Here is a 12,133-nt window from a genome sequence, read left to right as displayed (position 1 = left end):
GTTTACTCTGTGTGTGTGTGTGAGAGAGAGAGAGAGAGAGAGAGAGAGAGAGAGAGAGATCTACGGGATGAGGGCAAGGCCGCTTGGGAGGAGGGGCTAGTTGCTGGCAATGTATGATGGAGGAGGCGGTGCGGTTAACACCAGTGTGGCAAGGTTGTTGCGAGGGCATTCTAGGGAGTTTCGGCTTGGGGGGGGTGATGACGCCTAGAGGGAGGGGAGAGAGAGAAGAGAGGGTATTAGGGAAATTAGGATTCTGGGGAAAATCTAGGCCGTACATCTTGGTGTCCCTAATTTAAATCCAAGGGTGGAAATAAAACACGTAGAAATAGGAGAGAGAGACAAAGAAAATAGAAAGGAAAGGAAAATAGACTAAATGTAAAAATACATCTTTGTTGTATAGATCCAAAAATAATACTTTTCATCATAAAATAAAATGATGAGTTTTCATAAATATTTCTTAATAGAAATAAATGCATCTAAATAAATAGAGCATTTGACATACAATAAAATAATGATTTTCTAAATAGAGTATTTGACAATAAATTGAGTATTTGACATACAATAGACTAAACATAAAATGATTTTTTAAAATTATATTATTTTCGGAGTTTCAAAATATAAAGAGACTTACTTAAAAATTATGTTTGGTTCAATAATACTAAAAATACCCTATCTAAAATAATTTTTGACTTTTAAAATATTTTGAGGATTTGAAAATACTTGGCTTGCTTAAAAAATCATATGCTAAATTTAAAATAAAAATTCAAGATTTAAAATGTAAAGGCAAGACTCATGACCAATCGAGAAGAAAATGAGTTGTTAGTTACAACTAGTCATTTTGGATTTTTTCTATAGTGTGCCTCCCTGTCGCATATCTATTTCAATATGAAGCTAGGGTAAAATCCTATTCAAATCTTATTTTTCATACTTTTGTGCTGGTTTTTACTTGTTGGTGATGATTTTGCTATTAGCTAAAATTTGACTTTGCCTTTTGCCAGTCTAATTACGATGCTCTAATGTATTTAGATTTTCATGTCATCATTATACAAACACAAAAATAAATACAACTTTTTATAAACTCAAAAAAACTTCTTAAAAAATTAAACTCTACATACCTATTTTTCATAAACTCCAATACAAATCTTATTTTTTTAAAAAAGAAGTTTCTTCAAGTTTTTGCCTCTCATTTTCCAAACCTAATAAACAATATATCTAAAAAACTATTCTTAAATATTCTCAAGACTCTTAATAACCAAATAAATTCTTAGGCCCGATTTGGATATAAGAAATATTTTATCTCATATCATCTCATCATTATAATTTTTTTAAATTTTTATACAAAATATAATAAATAATTCAACTTTTTCAAAATCTAAAAAAGATCATAATATTAAAAAATAATATTTTATTCAACTCTCATCTCAACTTATCTCATCTCATCTCAACTCATTATTCAAATAACACCTTAGTGTAATACATTGGATTTTCTTTATAATAAAAATATTTTTATAATATGATAAACCACGTTAAACAACAACATTTGTAAATTCTTCTAAAAATTTGTGTGTAAACTAAATATTTTTTTAGAGAAATACTACAACTATAAAGAGATTTCATAAAAGTAAATTTAAAAGTTGACTTAATTTTAGGTGATACGTTAAATCTATTATATAATAAAAATAATTTTACAATCTGTCTTGTCAAATCAAATTATGTCAATTTATAAGTTTAATTTTATAAAATTCATTTATAGTTATTTTTTATATTTAAGAATGCCTCTTCGTCCCTTTGAAAAGGAAAATCGTATAGGAGGTTGAAGTCTGACCCCTGATTGTAAGATGCAAACGTGGATTACCTATCGTAAAATTTGTGTGTAAATTCTTCTAATTTATTTGAAAAGGAAAATTTGTACCACTTCAATTCTTCTAAAAACCTGTATATTAAAAAAAAAAAAAATTCTATTAATTTTTTTTACATTAAATACTGCACATAAAATTTAATTTTTTTATTTTTTTTTCTTAAGAAGTAGGCAAGTAAGAATAATAAATTGAAGAGTTCAATTAATTTAATAAAAAAATATTATGTGTGAAATGATGTACAGTAAAATTATTTAAAAAAAAAAACGTTTCCTTCATGGGCACGTAAGTTTAAAAAAAAAAAACAAAAAAAAAAAAAAAAAAGGAAAAAATGCAACGGTCCCTTCGTTCAAAAGGAAAAGCATAATAAAAAACGCACCAGAAGCTAAAAGCATAATCAGAAAGCTTGAAGGCCTTAATTATCAGCTTTTCTCCTAGTCGATCCATATCGCTCTTTCTTATCCGAAGCATTCACAGCGAAAGGCTCCATGGAGGTTTTAGACAATGTGAGCTAATCATCTTTCTCCTTCGATCTATTTGATTGTTTAGAATGCTAGCAACGTTGAATGTGTAGAATTTGGCAGCAGAAACTAGTGCAACTCAGTTAGAGATTATGATTTAGATGATTCTCTATGTTCAAATTTCCTAAATCAAAGCAACAAAAAGCATGAAACATTACTCCTTTTCTTGTTCGAGTTCTGCTACACAGTAGCCAGATATTTTAACATAACCGCACACCTGTGGCGGTCGTGAGTGCTTTAAAAAGTAAAAGGGGGACGAACTTGTTTTAAACAGAAACAGAAACATCTGTCAGCTATTCAACCCCCAACATTTAGCCTTCATCGAATCCCCCCACTCTTTAGATTCTAGACCCTGCTTCGCCGCTACCAGCCTCTAACGACTTCATCAATTTCAACTTCTGAAGGCTTCGCCGCTGCCCGCAATACCAGAGCTTCCGCCACTTCATCTGCCCACAATATTTGAGCTTTCGACTGGCAGCTTCTGCATACCCAGGATTTTCTTTCATCGCTGGGTTTGGATAGAGAGTGATGATGTCACGGGTGCTTGGGGGCTAGGTCTTGAAGAGGAAGGAAGGGAATACGGGGTTGCTGTTGAGGGAGGAGCATCTCAGAATGCGGGAGAAGGGAAGGCTTGGAACTGAAGGGGTTGCTGTTATAACTACTTTTTGAATAAAAGAGGGAAGTTAGTTACTTAAGTGAAACGGTGCACTTTGGATTAATTGTGTAGTGTCGTTTAATTTGCATGATTGTGTGTTTTGAGCCTTAAGTGAAACGGTGAGTTTTGCCTTAAGGGTTGTAGTGTGCGTTTTATGAGTCAGTCATGGCCGTTTAAGGCCATCTTCATGCTCTCCGGGTATAAAACCAGAGCAGACCAGTTGTAATTGCTCATTGATTGTTCATTGGAATTTAATACAATTTGGAGGTTGGGAATTTCTCGAAAATTCCCTGTCAAGATTCACGAATGGAATCTTGCATTTGATCATAATTTCGTGTACGAGAGACTCATTCTTTTGTTGAGGGATCTGTGCATTGGAAGAGATTGATTGCTGTAGTGTTCTTGCTAAGCAGATACATTACAGATGAGATGTTTTGTTGATAGTTAAATGAAATATTATTAAATATAATTTTTTAGTATTATTTTTATTTTGATATTTAAAAAAATTGAATTGTTTATTATATTTTTGTATGAGAATTTAAGAAAGTTGTAATGATGAGATAGATGAGATAGATGAGATGAGATAGGTTTGTGTATCCAAACCTACCAGTTTCTACATTTATGTTGAAATAGCTTCCGAATACTCTGATTTTTCTTTACAAAAATTCTCTCAGTGATGTTTGGAAACAATGTCCGTCTCATCCGATCTCTCTCTTCTCATCTCATTTCATTTTCTTTCCAAACATCATTCACATACATACACTTACAAACTAATTATTATAACCTTTTTAAATTAATTATTATAACTTTATCAAATTTTCAAATAAAAAACAATTTAAACTTTTTCAAATTTCAAAACAAAAATAATATCAAAAAATTATATTTTAACAAGATTTTAATTTTATAATATTTTTATTCAATTTTTTCTCTTCCCTTTTCCAAAGCTCAATAAATATTCAACTCAAACTATTTCATTACTATTCACAAACCATCTTATTGCTATTAACAAAATTCTCATCTCATTTCATTCTCCAAGTATCTCTTAATATTTACATTTTCTAAATTTATGTCCTTACCTGCAATAGGGGGGTTTTGATGCAAGAAACTATGGTAGGGGAAATATTCGTTTTTATCCTTGTTAATGGTTATGGATGAAGACTATTACAACTAAAAGTTTCCTGTATTTACATCATGAAAGAAAAATTAGCATTTTAGACTTCTATTGGGAGATTTCGGATTGAAATCTAACCTTATTACTTATGCTTGCTGGAAACGCCACCACCCTTGAGACCCCAAGTGGCGTTGAACTGAACGAGAAAAATTATTGAAACCCTAATTGGTGTTTTCTACTGAAGGAGAAAAGGGGGTCAACGAGGGAGACTTTGAAACCACAAAAGCATTTGTTTGAAACCATATGGGCAAAAACATGAGAATTTGCTCATTGCCAATGTGGAGGGTGTGTGGGTGGGGGCTTCTGTGTAGAATTATTGTTTCTGTTCTTCGTTTCAAATTTGTTGCTTGTTTGTTCTGTATGCTCTTTCAATTGATGGTGATTCTTTGTATATAGGGGAGCTGTAAAGTTGGAACTTCATTGTCCCCAAAGTGTTGATGGAATCACCTCGGACCCTTAGCCGGATTGGAACTTTGATGCTTTAATGGCAGAGCTCAATTCTTTGGAAATGAAGCTCAATACCTCTGCAAAGGTTCCTGCATGTTTCACCAAATCAAGACCGCGGTATCAGATTTTTCGTCTATGCCATTTTGTCAATGCTCTCAATGGGGCAGTTTGTTTTTTATTTTTATTTTTATATATAACTAATGACCATTATTGCTAGTCTGAGCCTTTTTCCATCTGCAACTTTGTTTAGAGACTTCTCAGATGAGGAGAGTGATGATAAATGTCCTAGTCCTTTTGTAATGCGTGTGTTCGAGGATGAAATGAAGGATTCTGAAAGTGATGGTGAGGACAATCGAAGATCAGTGCCTGCGAAACGGTTCAACTGTGACAAACATTATTTGAGGTGCCAACTTCTCTTCCGTTCATGTGGGCAACTCTATTTGAAAATGGAAAACGTTCTTGGGGGGCTTTACTTTTTTTGCAATCATGTTTTAATTGCCCATGTCCAGGCATTGTAATGTAGGGTATCTATGTTTTGTTGCAAGATATTCAATGATGGCGTTTGCACTTACTTTTATGTTTCAATAACAGTGATGATTCTGATGATGAGTTGGCTCTTGAGTTCCAGTCCTACTTGATGGATGAAGTGGGATTAGTAGAAAGTGCTTTACGTGAACTAACATATGAACATCAAGTTGATACTAAGGTATTTAGTATTGTAGATCTCAATGTAGTTTGCTACATTTTCCACTTGTTGTACTCTTTCTATTACTAGTAAATTAGATTTAAACAATAAACATTTTCTTAGATATATTTTTTTATCAATAAATAAGAGCTTTATTGAAAAATAGGCATAGCTAAGTACACGGGACATATACAAGAGCAACACCCATGCAACATTTTTATAGATATATAACCTGATGGTAGTAATCTTTCTGTCCTGTATGTGAATTGCACCTTTTGGGCTTATTAATAAAGTTCTGATACTCATCCAAAAAAGAAATATTTTTGTCTCTACTAATGTATGATTATGTTGAAAATCTACACCTACTACTGCTATTTCTGCTCCTCATATAGGGGTTTATTTTTGTGTAGAATTATCTGTTAAACCTGGATGCTGAAAATTGTCATCTTTTTGTCTCTTTGTTCGTATCATAATGCATAAAATCTACTTCTACTACTCCCATTGCTGCTCATACTATTATTACCACTTTACGGAGGTAAGGTATATAGGTTTTTCCTTTTATTTATTTATTTATTCATTCATTCATTTTTTCTTTCCATAGAATTATCTATTAAACTGGATGCATAAAAATTACCAGTTTATCTCGTGCTCTTCTTGACCTCTTGTCTCGTGCTCTTCCTTGACTTCTCGGTTGTTGTATGTAGTAGAGAGACCCATTCTTTGATTGGTCTTGTTGTATATGTCTCAGTAGTCTTTCCTGCTTGGTGCATAAACTAGTGATTGGATCAACTAACAGGAGAAGATTAGGAACAAAATTTCTGCACTAGAGACAGATTTGATGTGTAACGCCCCAAACCCGGGTGGCTTGGAGAATTATTACTTGTCACTCATAATTATGTCTCCCAACACATTCGAAGAATAATCTCCAAAAACATCATAAATGAAATCAATCTCAAATCTTCTCAATAATCTCATTACAAACTCCACACAATCTTTAATGCAATAATAATAAATCAAAAGGGTCTATAACCTCCCGGTAGTCACAACAACGCAACCAATAATTTCATAAATCTCACTGAAACCCAAGATATTACTAAAACTCAAAGAGATTAAAACTAAGAACACCAGAAGTCCTTCTTCTACCAACATCTCCTCAGCTTAAACACAAACAGCAATCTAATCCAGGTCCTCATTTGGACTCTCCACATCATCTGAAAAATATTATAATGATAGGGGGTGAGTTATCAACAGCTCAGTAAGCAGAAATCATATGCTAGCGTGCAAACATGAGCATTTACAAAGTAGAACATGCAGAACAAAATATTTTCCAGAGTTAACATGCAGAACATAACATATTTTCAAAAGTAACAGAGCGATGGTTTTAAGACAAGTAAAACCCTTAGTGCTTTGGCATAACATAAACTGAGTATCATCATCAGATCAAAACAGAGCATCAAACAGAGCAGAGACCATGTTTCACCCCCGTGGTAGGGTTGTGCTAACCCCGGTGGCCAAACCAGGCAGAGACAGAGGTGAAATCTTTCCTTTATTCTTCTCGGAGCCCCGAGTGTGCACACAGGAAAGACCACAATAAAACCACTTTGTTTCCAAAGTGGGTGCACTCAGAGACAGAGAAGTTGGTACCAACCCAAACAGAGCAGAGCATAACAGAGCAGAGCAGAGCAAAGCAGAGACAGAGTCAGATACCAAAACCAGTACACCATGCCAAAGGTTTTCAGATATTATATCAAAAATTTACAGAGTACCAAAACAGAATCAGAACAGTTTACACACGCTGAACACAAAAGTCAGAACAAATAAATGCACAACTTTTCATATTCCCAATATCGCTCTTTTTCCAGATTTCAGAAACCACATGACAAAATTTAGCTCATGTCTACACAATGCGTGTCAGAATATAATTTTCCTTTTTCACACGGATTTCATGAATAATGCAGATAAGTGACCGAGGTTGATCTTTCTTTTCATAATTTCCCAACACAACACAAATTATGCAAGTTTTCATAAAATCAACCTCAGTCTTATTAGCTTGTATAAAACCCAGCATAGGAACCCCGCTTACCTGACTCCTGCAGCGCATTATCTATGACTTGAATACAGTCTCTATCCATCTCGTTACCTATTCATAAAAATAATATAAACTAAATATTAAAGTCCAACAACACAAAATTGATCTTAGATAACTCAAGACCCAAACTCTAGATCATAATTCAGCAAGTTTAACCAACTCCAACAGCCAAATAACAATCCGGACAGCCCTCACTTCGACCCAAAATATTCTATACCAATCTCAGTATTGTCCAATACAAGCATAAAGATCAATGCCAATTCAAATTCCAATAACTCACACTTATTCCAACAGTTCGCAGTCCCAAACAATTACTAACAATTTAACCAACAATACTACACAAAGCACACTTCTTCCCATTCACAACTCCATAACAGAAAATATAAACTAATACCTCCAAAAATTAAACTGTACTAGACAAAGAAAATTAAATTCCCTTCTAAAATAATTTCTCAACCACCAATCCAAACGACCCCCTCTTACCCCTCGGACTCGATCCGACACAACCAACAAAAACACAGTAAATAAGAATTAGAGCATAAATACATTTAAATCTCAAAAGTACTTTGGAAAAATACTTACAATGCTATAATATAATTTTTGAAAGATCACGGAGGTGCTAGAAGCGGCAACGCAGCAACAAAACAGTGCCAAATGCACTAAGGCCGTGGGTCTCAAAAACCCACTTTTGAACGGGTGTAAACGAAGACCCGAGATTGATAGGGTAGGGCTTAGGGATGTCGGTGAGACTAGTGGTGGTGGTGGTTAGCCGTGGGTGGCGGCGCAATAGGTGGTTGAAGTGCAAAAACACCCAAAACGAAAATGTTGATGGTGGGGCTTCACCGGTGACAGATCGGAGGTGGGGTTGGGTCCATTGGGTTGCTAGAAGGTCGAGGATGATGTGGTGAGAAGATGGTGGCCGGAGGTGGCGCGACGGCGGCGCAGCGGCGCAAGGAATACCGCGGCTTCGTGTGGTGCGTGGAGGCTAACGGCGGCGCGGCTGGGGCTGGAAATCGGAGGGGGAGGTCGCCGGTGGGTGGGGGTGCTGGGAAACCGGGCGGTGTCGACCACCGCCGGCGCACGGCGACGGGTCGAGGGCAAACGGCGGACGCACGGGAGAGAGAGAAAGAGAGAGGCGCGAGAGGGAGAAGAAAGAAAGAAGGAAAGAAAAAAAAAGAAAAAGAAAAAGAAGGAAAAGAAGAAAAGAAAAAGAAAAAAAAAGAAAAAAAATAGAGAAAAAAGAAATGAGGTCCAATCCTCATAATTTGGGTCACGAAAATGATCCAACTGAAACGATTTTAAAACAGCTAGTGAAATAAAATATTTCAAACACAGTGATTAACATGAAAATAATTAATTAAACCCAACAACAAGTTAATTTAATTTGAGAAGAAATTTAAACGCATAAAAATAATTAATTTAGAGAAAGCACTTCAAAAATAATTTTCACAAAATTAAAATCATAAAAATAACACAACTAAAAATCCAACAATTTTAAAACAAGAGAATAAATTTTAAATTAATAACAAATAATCTTTCAATTAAAAAAAAATACACTAAAATACGGGGTGTTACATGATGAGTGAAACTGAAATGTCTGCTGCTGCACTCACTCGAGTTGAGAAATATAGAGAAGCAAGATGGGAAATCGATAGGAAACTTGATACTCAATATCAGCGCAAGATGTAAGACCATTTGTTTTTTGTTACAATGATTTTAATTTTTTCTGGCCGAAGAGATGGTTGAATTTTTGGAATATCCTAGTCTCTGTTGTCACGACTTTTTGCTACCTTTGCCTGTAATGCCTAAATTCCTACTATTATTTTCTATAGACCTATAAAGTGAACTTTAAGGCATAATAAAATATTTTTAGTTGCTGTTGATTCACTCCATTATTTAGATTTTTTTTCTTATCGATTTAATATATTTTTTTTTCTCTACCAACAAAAATTACAATTGCATATTCAAGAAAGATATTTGAAAAATTAATGTCATGTAGGTCGATAAGATCTGCAATAAGTGTTGAATATTGAACAAAGTCATTTGTTTTGCTGTTTTCAAACTATGACATTTAAGCCTATAAACTTTGTTTTGGCATCTGTTGCTGCTTCTCGCTGGAGCATGATATAATATTTTTTACTGTCTAGTCTTGGAAGTCTAAATTGCATTTTGCATTTTCCTTTTATACTCTTTCCTTTTTTTGGGGTCTTATATGGGTCATATCAATTATTGTATTTTCTTGCACTCATTGTAGCGCAGAAGCACTTGATAATCATTTGACTGCTGTTCAGCGGGACCATGAATTGAGATCACAAATAGAAGAAAGAAAAATAAGAAGTGATGCAGCTTATGAAGAGGCCAAAAGAAAGGAAAACGCTCTCCAAGAAGAAATAATACGCCAAGAAAAAGCTAGAGCAGAATCTGAGGTTTGTTGTGCTTCTGTAGATATCTTACCTTGTTATCTTGTCAGTTCTTGGAGTATGCGCAAACGGGAACTCCATTAGATTACTTTAACACTTTTTTTTTGGGAGGGGAGGGGGGAGGGTTTCATTTTTATTTTTATTTTTATTCTAACACTTTTCTGTTTAACTGATACAATATCATCAACTTCTCCAACTTAATGTGCATGCCCTTTCTAGTTTTTTTTGTGTCATCAGGACATTGTCTTATGTCAAGTTTGGGTAATGAGATGAGATGAAAATTTTATAAATAATAGTGAAATGGTTTGTGAATAGTAGTAAAGTGATTTGAATTAAAATGTTTTATTGAGTTTTTGGAAATGAGAGAGAAAAAGTTGAATAAAAATATTATATAGTTAAAAAAAATTTTGAATATAATTTTTGTTTTGAAATTTGAAAAAATTGTATTGTTTTTTTTTTTTTTTTTTAATTTTGTTTAGAAGTTTGAGAAATTTGTAATGATTATATGAAAAAGTTGAAGATTTAAAGTTGAAAAGTGTTTTGTGTTTGAATGATGTTTAAAGATTTGTTCTTTATTTGAAATAAATATCCATTTCTTTATTAGATGCATTCCCTTTTTTTGCTACCTCCAACTGGCTTTCTGGTCACATACTTCCCTTTATTTGGTAAATCTGAAAGTGTCTGATATACCTACTAGAGTCACAGGGAATGCATAAAAATACTTAATTAGTGATAAAAGCATTTTGTAAATGCAGGCAAGACTTAGAGCTGAGGAAGCAAAAAGAGTTGCTTTAGAAGTTGATAGAAGAGAGGCAAAAGAAGCTGCTGAAAGGGAAGCTAATGAAACAGCAGCAAAGGTTGCTGCTGGGGTGGCACAAGAAGCAGCTGTAGGACTCCAACTGGATGCCAATTCAGGAATTTCAAATGAATCCAAAGGATTTCCATCTGATGAATCAGAACACCCACAATCAGAGGGTATTCTTTATTTTTAACATGCTTTGTGTGTTATGTTTATTGACTTGTTTCAGTTAAGGTTTTTCCCTCATCCGAGGTATTTATTAGCATATGTGATCGCAGGTAATGCTCTCAAGGCTGCTGAAAGTGCTCTTCTTTTAGAGTAGGGGAGACTGCAAAAACTTAAGCAGATAGAGGAAAGTAACCAGGCTTTGAGGTTACTCACAATAAGAGATGGGGCTCAACCCATGGGAAGTGTTTCTTTCCAAAAGAAGTCGGGCCTTGTCTGGAGGAGGAGACTGCAGGCGGAAGCTGGCCCATCGACGAGTGGGGTTGAGCCACCATCACCGGCAAGGACTCAGGCAACCTTGTCGAAGGTTGTCGAACCATCGGTGGAGGCTACGACGCAGGCGGTAACTTTAACAGAGTATCTGCCCTCAACGCATTGGAATCTGCACAGAATGGTGCGACGTGTTACTGCATATAATAAATGCTAATTCTTATCATGTATATTTATCTGTTTATACTAGCTGTACAAGTAATATTCTTACCATGTAATATGCTAATTCTTAGGGACTTTTACGTTAGAATTTCCTATGTATGGTAATCCTTTCTTTCCTTGTAAAGCATGGGCTGATGGCCTACTGCTCAATGAGAATTACGCTGCACATAGCAGACAAGTTTTCCAAAACAATCTCTTCGTATAACCTTAGTTCTCTTGATTTTGACATGGTATCAAGAGCAAGTTCCTAGTTTTCCTGCTTCTACGAATCATTTTTTTTTTCATTCTTGCGGTGCACAAACTAGTTTTCCTGTTCTGGTGCACAAACTTCTGATTGGATATTTTATTTTTGGTTCTGTAATGTCATCAGATAAGTTAAACTCGTTCCTATTCATTTTACCGGCCAAAATTATTCTACTTGAGAAATTCAATTTCAGTTATTTGTTAAAGGGCAAGAATTGTGGGGTCATATTGATGGAAGTGATCCTGCACCTAGAGATGTTGAGGCTTTGTCTAATTGGGAAATCAAGGATGCTCGGGTTATGACCTGGATCCTTAGCTCGGTTGAGCCTCACCTTGTTCTTAATTTGAGACCTTTTAAAATTGCCGTTGACATGTGAAATTATCTAAACAAGGTTTACAATCAAGACAACATGGCTTGGCATTTTCAATTGTAGAATGAGATGACTAATTTCACACAGGGAAGTCTCTCAATTGAGGAATATTTTTTTGGTTTTCAAAATTTGTGAGCTGATTATTCAGGCATTGTTTATGCTAATGTTCCCGTTGCAGCTCTCTCTACTGTTTAAGCAGTGCATGAAACAAGCAAGAGA

General features: G+C 34.8%; 1 protein-coding gene across 2 annotated transcripts; it reads left to right on the top strand.

Annotated features, from left to right (window-relative positions):
- The first annotated feature begins 2,285 nt into the window (after positions 1-2,285).
- LOC118349605 (protein GLE1-like) lies at positions 2,286-11,458 on the top strand. 2 transcript variants are annotated; one of them, XM_035695019.1, is made up of 7 exons: positions 2,286-2,362; positions 4,600-4,767; positions 4,901-5,053; positions 5,242-5,356; positions 9,679-9,850; positions 10,600-10,819; positions 10,922-11,458. In XM_035695019.1, the coding sequence occupies exons 4-7, from the start codon at positions 5,334-5,336 to the stop codon at positions 10,963-10,965; spliced, it is 459 nt and encodes a 152-aa protein (XP_035550912.1). In that variant the 5' UTR covers positions 2,286-2,362; positions 4,600-4,767; positions 4,901-5,053; positions 5,242-5,333; the 3' UTR covers positions 10,966-11,458. The 2 variants fall into 2 exon arrangements, 1 of the variants encoding a protein (XP_035550912.1); XR_004802613.1 differs by lacking the exons at positions 2,286-2,362; positions 4,600-4,767; positions 4,901-5,053; positions 5,242-5,356 and adding an exon at positions 9,019-9,109.
- Positions 11,459-12,133: the final 675 nt, after the last annotated feature.

The sequence above is a fragment of the Juglans regia genome, chromosome 10, assembly GCF_001411555.2.
Source record: "Juglans regia cultivar Chandler chromosome 10, Walnut 2.0, whole genome shotgun sequence".
Classification (NCBI taxonomy): Eukaryota; Viridiplantae; Streptophyta; class Magnoliopsida; order Fagales; family Juglandaceae; genus Juglans; species Juglans regia.
This window is presented reverse-complemented; position numbering and strand designations above follow the sequence as displayed.